Source organism: Danio aesculapii, chromosome 10 (genome assembly GCF_903798145.1).
Source record: "Danio aesculapii chromosome 10, fDanAes4.1, whole genome shotgun sequence".
NCBI lineage: Eukaryota > Metazoa > Chordata > Actinopteri > Cypriniformes > Danionidae > Danio > Danio aesculapii.
Window position 1 is genome coordinate 16,155,496 of NC_079444.1, and position 13,447 is coordinate 16,168,942.

Sequence of the window (13,447 nt, forward strand, 5' to 3'; positions counted from 1 at the left end):
CAGGAACACTTCCGGGTCGTCCTCCGGTGCCATCTTCTGTAGCGAGATGGGAGGGTGGGCGGCAGATGTGGGCGGCAGATGGGCTCTCTGGCCCAATCACTAGAATAAACAGGTGTTATTTATTATTTCTGATTGGCCTGCTCCCCCCTCATTGGGTGTTCGATCATGCTTACCTCTCCACATATTGGAAAAAGGTTCGTTACTCAAAGCTTTCTGAATCAGAGCTCGATGAGGATCTCTTCTGGTTAAAGTGTGGGAAAGCACTGTGTTGTAATAATGTCAAATGTTTACAACTGACCAACTCATTCATGTAGTAATACAAGTAATTAGTAACAGTAATATAAACAAATTTCTCAATTACTGTAGTTTTTACACATAAGGTATATTACATTACACTACTGATGACTGTAGTAAAATCTAAGGTATTCAAAAGTATTTACATCTATTGTATTCCAACTAGTCCTTCACCCACCCACTTGTTTCAAGCGGGGATCGAACCAGCGATTCCTGCATGGGAGGCAAATGCTCTAAGGAGGAGGCTATGTGAGTAGGGCTTTCGGGCTGCACTCGCCATTAAACACTGTACTACAATATGCAGTGATTTTCTTTAAAGATAGTTGTAAAAAATACGCTAATACACTTTAAAATGGTTCAAAACCTTTTTAATATAAATTGTTATTTTATTTTAGTTTAATTACTGGTGTGTGGGACCGGTACAGTGCTTTGAAACTGTAGAAATGTATGTAATTGACGCCTAATCTCTCGCTATACACTTTACTAACCCATGGGGGTGTTTAAACCTTTGAATCAAAATTCAAAGTAGTCACGTGAGTATAAGCGAAAATGAAGCTTCGGACGTCACTGATCACGTAATGATGGCAAAACGAATCAAGCTCTTGCTCTGTTTTGGACTGCTTTTTTTTTTTATCAATATATTTTTTATTATTTTCACATCAATAATTTACAGAGTCATTTCAGTATACATGTAAACATTCTTTTCTAACCACCCTCCACCCCTTTCCCACCCTCCCAAGACAGAACACTTAAACAGACATACTTGTGAGACATCGAGCTGATGTGTAAATTAAGAGGAAATAAACAATAAACAAACAATAATGACAAATACAGGATTAAAGCAATGAAGTGTCATATTTTTCCATCCGTATTTTCAGTCAATGTAACATCCAACTTATTCATGTATTCAATAAATTTACCCCAAGTCTTAAACATTGAAGAGTTTTTTTTAAGATTAAACATTATTTTTTTCAACAGGAACATAAGTAGAAAGTTCTCTAAGCGATACAATACGACATGACATTTCCAATGTACAGCAATGCATTTCTTTGCTGCTATCAGAGCCATTTTAATTAAACGTAAATTTTTCGAACAGAGATCGAACAGAAGAACCGATTCATCCCCCAACAACATAAATCTTGGATCAGGTAAAAGGTTAACATTGGCAATTTTACTAATAGTTTGTATTATATTTCTCCAATAAGTTTTAGGTTTGGAACATGTCCAAAACATATGAAATAATGTACCAACCTCAATCTTACATCTAGAACAATGTTCCGAATATGAATCACTTATTCTGTGCAATCGTTCAGGTGTATAATATACCCTGTGTAAAATATTAAACTGTATTAATGTATGTCTACTATTAAATGAAAATGTTAAGGCACTTTTACAGATATGTTCCCAAGTATCTTGATCAAAAATGCATTCTAAATCTTTCTCCCATTTAAGTTTTGAAGATGACACTTCCATCCCATACAAATCGTTAAGGTTGTTATACATATAAGACACAAATCCTTTGGGTTCTTTTCTCTTTCTTATAATAGCATCTATTGGGAGGGAAGAGAGAGGTCCTAAATTACCCTTTTGCATTGTGGTAATATAGTGTCTCACCTGAATATATTTAAAAAAATGTTTAACAGGAAGGGAAAACTTTAATCTCAATTGTTCAAATGTCATAAGTACGCCCTGCTCATATAAATCTCCAAACATTTGTATTCCCTTTTTGTACCAGTATTGTGTTATTCCATCTCTTAATGCTTCAGGAAGAGATGGGTTACAGTGAAACGGAGTATTATTATATATTGAAAGTAGCCAATTATTTTTTTTCTTGATTACAAAGCCCAATTTGCAAGTGTGCCTAATGAATGGGTTACTAACTGCCTTCATAACACAATTCAAAGGGATGAATAAGGCCTTATCTAAAGGTATTTCCCTTGCATGATATTTTTCTATTTGTAACCATGCGGGTAGCAATGTACCCTCCTTCTGCCAAAACCACACTGCTCTCATCTGTGCTGCCCAGAAATAAAACAAAAAATCGGGAAGTTGTAGTCCACCTTTTTTGGATGTCATCTGTAATGTCCTAAGTTTAATCCTCGGAGTCTTTTTATTCCAAATAAAATTTCTAATGAGCTATTGAGATTCCTAAAAAACTTTTGTGGGATAAGAATAGGGAGGGTCTGAAACAAATATAAAAATTTAGGAAGAATATTCATTTTTATGCAGTTTATCCTGCCAATCAGTGATAATGGTAGTGGATTCCATCTTTCCAGATCTTTAATTACCTTTTTAAGTAATGGGGAATAATTCAAAGAATATGCTTCTTCCAATTTCGAAGGAATATTTAGTCCTAAATAAACTATTTTTTCAGTATTCCATAGAAAAGGAATGTTATCTAAGGGTATTTTCTCCCCAGCCGAATTCAATGGCATCATAACGCTTTTATTAAAATTAATTTTATAGCCAGATATGTCCCTAAAGTTTTCTAAGAGTTGAGACAAATTAGATAGAGATAAATCAGGATTAATTAGATATAGCATCACATCGTCCGCGTATAATGATATCTTGTGTATACAACCTCCTATTTCTAATCCAAAGATTGATTTATGTGTCCGTATTGCAATAGCCAGGGGTTCTACCGCTAGAGCAAAGAGTAGCGGGGAGAGGGGACATCCTTGTCTGGTTCCTCTTGATAAATAAAAATGTTCAGATACATCAGAATTAGTACGGATGGCTGCCAATGGATTCCTATACAACATCTTAATCATCTCAATAAAGTTTGGACCGAAATTCATTTTTTGTAAGACCGCAATAGGATAAGACCATTCCACTCGGTCGAAGGCTTTTTCTGCATCTAAAGAAAGAGCAATCACCGGAAAATCTATTTGTTTTGCTGAATAAATAATATTCATTAGCCTCCGTATGTTATCGAAAGAGGATCTATTTCTGATAAATCCAGTTTGATCCATGTGGATTAAACTAGGCAGTACCCGCTCTAAACGTAGTGCAATCATTTGGTAAGAATTTTATAATCTGAATTAAGCAGTGAGATTGGCCGATAGGAAGCACATAGATTAGGATCTTTGCCAGGTTTTAAAAGAACTGTAATTAAAGCCTGGTTTAAAGTCTCTGGTAATTCTTTTTTATGAATTGCCTCTGTATACATTGAAAACAACGGGTCTGCTAGTTTAGAAAAAAAAGTTTTATAAAAATCCATCGAAAACCCGTCCAACCCAGGTGTTTTACCCCCGGCTAGAGCAGTGACTGCAAATTGCATCTCTTTTTTTGAAATTTCTTTTTCAAGTTCTTCTCGATCATTATCACTTAAGACTGGTATATCCCATTTGCTTAAAAATATTTTAATCTTCGCCTCCTCTATTCCCTGAGATTTATAAAGTGACTTATAAAATTCTAAGAATTCTTGGTTAATTAATTTGGGGTGTTTAATAATTTTATTTTCGGATTAATATATGTTAGGTATAGATTTACTAATTTCTTCTTTTCTTATTTGCCATGCTAGCATTTTCCCGATCTTATCTCCATGTTCGTAATACTTCTGTCGTTATCTGAGAAGTGCATTTTCTGCTTCTTTGGATGATAGAATATCATATTCCATTTTTTTTACTGCAATTGTTGAAGCAGCTGAGCATCTTTATTCTTAAAATGTTCCTTTTCCATTACTGAGATTTATTTTTCAAGTGATTGTAACTGTTTTTGATATTGTTTTTTTCTACCGGAAGAAAAAGCTATGATTTGACCTCGTAAGAAAGCCTTCATGGCCTCCCAGATTACACCCGAAGAAGCAGAACTTATATTTGTACTAATAAAATTTTCAATATTATTATTTATGAAGCTTAATGCGTCAGAGCTATTTAGTAAATGGCCACTAAATCTCCAAAGCTTATACTTAGGCCCTTCCAGAGAGCATTGTGCTGAAATAAGTAACGGGGCATGATCTGACAATATTCTTGGTAAATACTCACACAATTCAATCCTTCGCTTTTGGAACAAAAAAATAGTCAATTCTGGAGTAATTATTATGCCTAAGCGAGTAGAAGGAATATTCTTTTTTTGTTTTATTCTTAAATCTCCACACATCTATTAAATTAAAACTTGAAAGTTCGTACTTTAGAGCTTTAGCAACTTGACTTACGGGTAACAGTTTAGTAGATGATCTATCTAACACTGGGTCCAAAACTACATTAAAGTCTCCTCCAATTATCAGCTCTGCAGTTGGGCAAGCAAATTTAAAGAATATATTATGAATAAAATCGACACCTTCCATTTCAGGACGATATATATTTACTAAGGTTATTCTTTGCATCCCAATCGTTCCTCTTAAAATAATATACCTACCTACTTTGTCTTTATCAACAGATTCCATTTTAAAGGAAATGTTTTTATCAATAAGTATGACCACCCCCCTTGATTGCGATGTGAAGGAAGAAAAAAAAGCTTGTCCAGACCACTGCTTTTTAAGATTTAGATGTTCGGGATCAGTCAAGTGTGTTTCTTGTAGAAGGGCAATTCCAATATTATGCTTTCTGAGGTATAATATTACTTTTTTTCTTTTAAGTCTTTGATTTAAGCCGTTAACATTCCAAGTCACATATTTATATTTCAGTGTATCTGACATTAACTATAAATTAATGTTTTATTTCCTGAGTGCCTTGAGAAAATATAGTTAAACAGCCCGATACCTTAATAAATCGAATATGTGTTCTGTCCAATCCCCCCTACCACCACTTCCCCAAACGAAGTGTGAAACTTTAAACCCACATGACTGACTGTGCACTGCATCATACAGTCGACCTTGACTTCTTATCCAAACTAAAAGCTCCCTAACAAGTTATGTATATCCCCACAAATACTTATATTATGTACTTTAAAGCAACGTATTAATCACTACGAACAAGTGATACATCCGAAATACGCAAGTTAGTAAACATTTGAACAAAAATATGAACATTTCTCTTGCCAGCTTTTCAATTTAAAGATCACTCTTGACAGAGTTAACGTTAAGTTCTGACATGTTCATCCGAGAGAAAAGTTATCCACCGTATATTTTTAGCATAGTTTGGTGTGATTGTTTAGGTAACGTTGGAGTTGGATGATCCGGAATTCGTCCATATAATCTTAGTGTCTTATCCGACAAGAAGATGCGGATGATGTTGTCGAAGATCAGTTTCTGCCGATGCTTTGGAGTTGAAAGATCTTTGTCCCTCAGGCAGCTGAATCCTCAGCGTCGCAGGGTAAAGTACGGCGTAAGACACATCGTTATTGCGTAGCTGTCTTTTGAGTGCGCTGAATTCTTGTCGCTTTCTAAACAGGGTGGATGACATATCCCGAAAAATCATAATGCTAGAGTTGCCATAGGTGAGTTTGCCCTTTTCTCTGGCCGCATTGAGGATCTTAAGTGTGTCTCCGTACCGAAGGAATCGAACCAGAATGGCCCGCGGTTTGCCATTTTCAGCCGGTCGTCGTTGCAAAGTGCGGTGAGCTCTTTCAATTTCGTAGAACTCGTCCTCCTGATCCAGAATCTTAGGTAACCATTCCTTCAAAAAAACTCACAGCATTCCTACCTTCCACTCCCTCTGGGAAACAAACAAGACGTAAATTCTGGCGACGAGATTGATTTTCGAGTTCATCAATTTTATCTTTCAGCAGTTTGATTTCGTCGTCAGCGGCCGATTTAACATCCGCGACATCTTTGTGAAGGCTCGTTACCGCTTCTTCCGTCTCCTGTTTAGTTTCTACCTCCACCATTCTCAGATTCATTGATTGTAGTACCCATTTTCTCCACGAATTCCGCAAATTTGCTCAGGCGTTCGTCAATTAACTCCTGGATTCTGAGAAATCCTTTCTCCATTTCTGCGTGGAACCAGGGCGGGGGTTCGGATAGTGGCTGCCTCGTGTCGTGTGTATCCTCCTTTTTGTTGTCCGTTTTCTTTGGATTCGGCATGTTTGTTGTAATGTTCGAAGTGCATCAACTTATTATGTTAAATAAAGTACTTTTGTTACGCTAAAGGTCTTTAGGGTGTGTTATTTAAGTGAAATTATTCGGGAGCTCTCCACACCACGTCCTACCCTAACGCTACCATAACCGGAAGTCCGTTTTGGACTGCTTATTGTTGCCTTGAACTTTTGCCTGGCTTCTCACCACGTCTTCTGGATCTGCCCCTTTGTACCTTAATCTGTTTTGGACTGATAATTGTTGCACTGATCCTCTTCCTTAATTACTACTACGTCTCCTGGAATTGCCCCTGTGTTTGTTGTTTGGTTTGGACTGCTTGCATGTTGCCTACTCTCTGCTTGTTTACCCGTTGATGTCTCTGTCTAATCCCATTAATACTAATACTGTCTCAGACTCACCGTTACAGAATACTTCGCCTGCCTTGAATCCAGCAGAAGTTGGACTATTTTAGAAATGGACTTGGTGAACTATGGAGATCAAGGCTGCCAGGGGGAAAAATATGTTTTTCACTGGCTCAGTACATTGACTATGCGTTATTGATCAGTGGTTCTTCTCTCACTGTGGGTCCATTAGAAGAACATGGCAAAACCTCAGCTCCCACCACGCCAGAGCCATCTCAAGATGACCATCTCCAGTCCTTCAGTTCACAAAATGGCCGCCTCCAGTCCTCCAGCCCACAAGAGGGCCGCCTCCAGTCTTCCAGCTAACAAGATGGCTGCCTCCATTTCTCCAGCTCACAAGATAGCTGACTCTAGTCTTCTAGTTCACAAGATTACTGCCTCCATTCCTCCAGCTCACAAGATGGCTGTCTTCAGTCTTTCAGCTCACAAGATGGCCGCCTCCATTTCTCCAGTTCACAGGATGGCCTACTCCAGTCCTCCAGCTCACAAAGTGGCCACAACTAGCCCTCCAGCTCACCCATGGGTAAGCACCAATCTGCCACTAGCTCACAAGATGGCTCGCTGTTCCACGTCTGTTCCTGCTATAGTTCCAATCCAAGTTCCTGTTCCTGAAATGCCATCACCTGAGCCACCAGAATGGCCACCACAACCTGAGTTGACAAAGCTGCTACCACCACCAGAGCTTTTGCTGCCAGAGCTGCCAGATCCTCAGTCACTGCCAGAGTCGTCAGAGCCGCCTCCAGAGTTGCCGCTGCCGTCTGAGCTTCCCGATTGGTCGCAGCTAGATCCTCTTGAATCCCCCGAATTGTGGGCACCAGACACCTTAAATCCCTCGAATGGGGAACACTAGAATCCTCTGAATCCCTCGAATGGCGGGTGCCAGATACCTCTGAATCCCTCGAATGGTGGGCACCAGACACCTTTGAATCCCTCAAATGGCGGGCGCTAGACTCCTTTGAATCCCTTAAATGGCAGGCGCCAGACACCTCTCAGTCCCTTGAATAGCGGGTGCCAAATCCTCTTGAATTCCCCGAATAGCGGGCACCAGAACCCTCCGAATTCCCCGAATGGCGGGCGCCAGAACCCTCTGAATTCCCCGAATGGCAGGCGCCAGAACCCTCCGAATTTCCCGAATTGTGGGCTCCAGAACCCTCCAAATCCCTCGAATGGCGGGCACCAGAACCCTCCAAATCCCTTGAATGTCGGGCGGCAGACACCTCTGAATTCCCCGAAGGGCGGGCGCCAGATACCTCTGAAATCCTCGAATGGCCAGGGGTACCAGTTACTCCCGAATTGTTCCAATGGCCAGGGGTGTGAGACCCACCTGAGTCCCACGAAAGGCCAGAGCAGTCCCCTGAGTCTCTCAAAAGGCCAGAGCCGTCACCTGAGTCCCATGAAAGGCTAGAGTCGTCACCTGAGTCCCACGAAAGGCCAGAGCCGTCACCTCAGTTCCACAAAGGGCCAGAATTACCACCCGAGTTCCACGAATGGCTGCCAGAGCCATGTGACTTCCCAAAGCCTCCTAAACCGTATGAACCTTCAGTGCTTCCTTGAACTCAAACCCCCTGATCCACTGGGATTATACAAAATGCCAGTTTCTCCTGAACCCAAGCCTCCTGACCCACTGGAGTTAAATGAACTGCCAGTGTCTCCTGAACCCAAGCCTCTTGACCCACTGGAGTTAAATGAACTGCCAGTGTCTCCTGAATCCAAGCCTCCTGACCCACTGGAGTTAAAGGAACTGCCAGTGTCTCCTGAATCCAAGCCTCCTGACCCACTGGAATTGAATGAACTACCATTGTCTCATAAACCGAAGCCTCCTGACCCACTGGGGTTGAATGAACTACCAGTGTCTCCTAAACCCAAGCCTCCTGACCCACTGCGGTTGAATGAACTGCCAGTGCATCTTGAAGCTAAGCCTCCTGACTCACTGGGGTTGAATACATGGCCAGTTCTGTAGCATCACGCTAGTAGAGGGAGCCCTCGCTGACTACTGACTCAGCTCCGCTCCCTCTGCAGTCACTTCCTGTTTGTGCTGGAAGAGCTCAGGCCATGCTTCTTTGCGAAGTATTGCCAGTCTACCTGCCTTACCAAGCGTTTTTCATGACTGCCTGCCTCTTATGACCCTGCCTGCCTTAATCGAGTACGTTATCTGTCTTTGCCCTCTTGCTCTGTTTTGGACTGCTTATTGTTGCCTTGAACTTTTGCCTGCCTTCTCACCACGTCTTCTGGATTTGCCCCTGTGTATCTTGATCTGTTTTGGACTGATAATTGTTGCACTGATCCTCTGCCTGAATTACTACTACGTCTCCTGGAATTGCCCCTGTGTTTGTTGTTTAGTTTGGACTGCTTACATCAGGCATGTCCAAAGTCCGGCCCGGGGGCCAAATGCGGCCCGTGGTCAAACTTAATCTGGCCCGCAGCCTCTGTAATAGAATTAATAACTTCTGGCCTGCACATATACTTAATAAGTGCTGTTCCTAAATACTGTTCCTAATTTACCCACTAGAGGCAGGAGCACTCTATGTGACATCACCCTGTGTAACCTTTTACCCCCAATTTTCTAAAATGGCGACAATAAATAAGAAAAGGAAAGTTGACTGCGAGGGTCGACGCTTCAAAGATGGGTGGAAATTGGACTATTTCTTCACAGAAATACGTAACAACTGTGTCTGTCTCATTTGCAAAGAGACAGTGGCTGTTTTTAAAGAGTTCAACATCAAGCGACATTACCAAACGAAACACGCTGACATGTATGATAATTTGACAGGGGAGGAATGCAGCAAGAAATTGACACAACTTGAAGCTAGTTTAATCTCACAGCAGCAGTATTTTTCAAGAGCCTGAGAGTCAAATGAGAATGCCACAAAGGCTAGTTACGAGGTAGCAACGCTGATCGCGAAGCATTGCAAACCTTTCACTGAGGGTGAATTTATCAAAGGCTGCGTGATGACTATGGTGAAGAAAATATGTCCTGAGAAGCAGCAAGAGTTTGCCAAAGTCTGCCTGGCACGTAACACCGTGGCACGCAGGATTGAAGAAGTGTCGTCAGACATCAAAAGACAATTGGGAGTCAGAGGAAAGGAGTTTGAATTTTTTTCGCCAGCTTGCGACGAAAGCACAGATGCCTCGGACACGGCACAGTTGCTTATTTTTTTGAGAGGAGTGGACAATGAAATGAACGTTACTGAAGAACTACTTGACCTCCAGAGCCTGAAAGCCCAAACGAAAGGAACAGACTTATTCTCTTCTGTTTGCGCTGCCATGGATGACATGAAACTCCCGTGGAAGAAAATTTCTGGGATTATTACGGATGGCGCACCATCCATGGCTGGCGAACGAAGTGGATTAGCAACACTAATATGCAACAAAGTAAGTGAAGAAGGGGGTCAAGCTGTAAAACTCCATTGCATCATTCATCAGCAAGTTCTGTGTGCCAAACATCTCCAATACGAACATGTTATGAAACCGGTGATAAAGGCTATTAACTATATCCGCTCCAGAGCGCTATTCCTCCGCCAGTTTCAACAGTTTTTAAGCGAGATTCATGCAGAATATGGAGATGTTGTCTATTTCACTGACGTGCGATGGCTCAGTCGGGGTTCTTCACTGTCGCGCTTCTACTCTCTTAGGCAGCAAATCAGTGAGTTTTTGGCTGAAAAGGGACAACCTATGCAAGAACTAAGTGACCCCATGTGGCTAGCTGATTTGGGCTTTCTAGTTGATATCACAAAGCACCTTAATGTCCTTAACACCAGTCTCCAGGGACCAGACGCAGTCATAAGCCAACTATATTCACACATCAAAGCCTTTGGAACCAAGCTCAAACTGTTTGAAAGACACCTGTCGCAGACCCAGCCCAATACTGCACAATTTTCAGCGCTGCAAGAAATTCCCAGAGAGCAATGTCAATGCTCAAACGAAGAGGTACGCATCATATTAAATCTTTGGCTGAAGAGTTCACACGACACTTTCGTGATTTTGCAGCTATTGAGAAGGATATCGCTCTCTTTTCCTCACCTTTCTCCGTGGACACAGATAATGTTCCAGACCATTTACAGCTGGAGCTCGTTGAGCTGCAGTGTGACGCCGAGAGCCGCAGTCGGCACCAGCAACTTTCTCTCGCCAACTTTTACCGACAGCTGGATAAAGGCAGGTTTCAAGAGATTCGAGAGTTTGCTTAGAAAATGCTGAGCTTGTTTGGGTCGACGTATTTGTGTGAGAAGACATTCTCGGTTATGAACTTAAATAAGAGTCGTGTGAGGACACGGCTCACAGACTCTCACCTGCGAGACATCTTGCGCATCAATACCTCTGCCTTTGAGCCAGACCTGGCAGTTGTGCTGCAGTACAGATCTCAGTACCACCCGTCACATTAATGCAGGCAAGTCATTTGTCAGACAAATTAAGACAAGTTGTCAGTTTTCAGTCCAGAATAAACCGTTCAATCAACATTTATATTTGATGATATGTCATATATCAAATTAGTCCTGTACTTGTGGATAATCGTTTCTGTTATTCAAAAATTATGTGAACATTGAACTCCCATGATAATATAATTCATGTTCAAATGAACCAAAATACATGTTTGATTGTTAAAATGAAAATAAAAAGAAAATGTGAAACAGGATGGCTTGCTAAACTGTGTTTAAATATATTGTTGCTTTATGTAATGAACGTCAGCCGAGGTCGGCCCCCCACATTTTACAACATCAAATCCGGCCCCCTGTGCAAAAAGTTTGGACACCCCTGGCTTACATGTTGCCGACTCTCCGCTTGTTTACCCGTTGATGTCTCTGTCTAATACCATTAATAAACTTCTGCATATGGATTCTAACACTGCCTCAGACTCACCGTTACACATTGTAGGATTTTGATTGAATTTATTTTCAAATTATGCTAGAAAATAAGTATTTGGTCAATAACAAAATTTCATCTCAATACTTTGTTATATACCCTTTGTTGGCAATAGGTCAGACATTTTCTTTAAGTCTTCACAAGGTTTTCACACACTGTTGCTGGTATTTTGGCCCATTCCTCTATGCAGATCTCGTTTAGGCAGTGATGTTTTGGGCAACACAGACTTTCAACTCCCTCCAAAGATTTTCTAAGGGGTTGAGATCTGGAGACTGACTAGGCCAGTCCAGGACCTTGAAATGCTTCTTACGAAGCCACTTCTTCGTTGCCCAGGTGGTGTGTTTAGGATCATTGTCATGCTGAAAGACCCAGCCATGTTTCATTCATTCTTTCCTTTACATGGATCAGTCGTTCTGGTTCTTTTGCAGAAAAACAGCCCCAAAGCATGATGTTTCCATCCCCATGCTTCACAGTAGGTATGGTGTTCTTTGGATGCAACTTGGCAATCTTTCTTCTCCAAACACGAGAAGTTCAGTTTTTACCATAATTTTTATTTTGGTTTCATCTGACCATATGACATTCTCCCAGTCATCTTCCGGATCGTTCTCTCTAGCAGACTTCAAATGGGTCTTTACATGTACTGGCTGAAGCAGTATATGTTACTTATTTTAACAGTTGCATTAGTAACCAAATAATTAGTCATGATAACAAAGTTCCTCACAACAAACACAGAACACAATTACTGTGTATATGCTAAATGATTAGGGGTCTAAAGAGCATTACTTAACAGTGTTATTAGGAATGTAATTAGTTTTTGGAGCATAGGAATGGCAGGGTTAACGAACTAGACTTGTATCACACTAGACTGGAAAAAGAGCGTCTCTTTTAATGGTCCACGTTTTTTTGTGTAAATCTTTTTCTCCTTACAGATGAAAATGAATGCTTGACTCAGCCTGGTGTTTGTGAGAATGGCCGTTGTGTGAACACTGTTGGCAGCTACACTTGTGAATGTGGTGTTGGGTTCAAAACTGACTCTTCAGCCACACAATGTCTTGGTAAAACTCCTTTTTTTTTGTTTTTCTCTCTGAATGTAATTGCAGTGCTGAAATCAAAGGGGTGAAAATGAATAATATATCCCTTGTTGAAAAAAATATTAACTGCATCTCTTCTGTAAAACTATCGTCTAATAATCCCTTTTAGAGCTACGAGACTGCATTGCAAATTAAATTTTACAACTGTCTACTTAACTGTTAACATTATTTCCGTTACTTCAGTAGTTAGAATTCATGTATTACACATGATGATTTAATGATGGTATATAACATAAGAACAAATTATCTCCAGCCTCCAAGTTTCAGTTTTACAACTAGCCCACACAAGATTTCATCAGTAGTTTGTAGTGTTTTGCACTAAAAGGAAAGAGATTCTAACTTTTTAGTTATTTATAATAGGAAGTGTATGTTGTATTTTTTGTATATACAGTATCATACCTGTATATTGTGCATGTGATTGCGAAGAACTAAGAGTGTGGGTCAAAATTATTATCATATATATTTACATTAAGGTACATACATTTTTATTGCTTTCAGCAAGATATGGTACAGAATGGTAGAGGATAGAATGGTAGAGAAGCTTAGCTTAGAGAAGCACAATTTACATCTACAAAATCCAATTTATAAATTAAAAAAACAATTCCTAAATACAATACAGAATTTGGGAATTCACACGTAAAAATGATATATATTTTTTCAAATTTACGAATTTGATTTGTGTATTTTTTTGAATTGTGTTTTGAATTTACAAATGGGATTTGTGTATTTTTCTATCATGTTTTGAATTTAAGTATTGTATTTGTGTATTTTTCAATCACATGTTGAGTTAATGAATTTAATTTGTTAATTTTTGTATCGTGTTTTGA

The 13,447-nt window shown here is 40.2% G+C and overlaps 2 protein-coding genes across 2 annotated transcripts in view; both read left to right on the plus strand.

Annotated features, from left to right (window-relative positions):
* Positions 1-6,850: 6,850 nt before the first annotated feature.
* Positions 6,851-7,522, plus strand: LOC130236732 (uncharacterized). The gene has a single exon (XM_056467483.1). It carries the CDS (start codon positions 6,851-6,853, stop codon positions 7,520-7,522), a length of 672 nt encoding a protein of 223 aa, XP_056323458.1.
* Positions 7,523-10,577: 3,055 nt separating this feature from the next.
* Positions 10,578-13,447, plus strand: part of fbn2a (fibrillin 2a) — a 34,058-nt gene continuing 31,188 nt past the window's right edge. Inside the window, exons 1-2 of the mRNA XM_056467485.1 lie at positions 10,578-10,824; positions 12,459-12,584. Of these exons, the coding sequence (XP_056323460.1) occupies positions 10,578-10,824; positions 12,459-12,584 (373 nt within the window). The remainder of the gene's footprint in view (positions 10,825-12,458; positions 12,585-13,447) is intronic.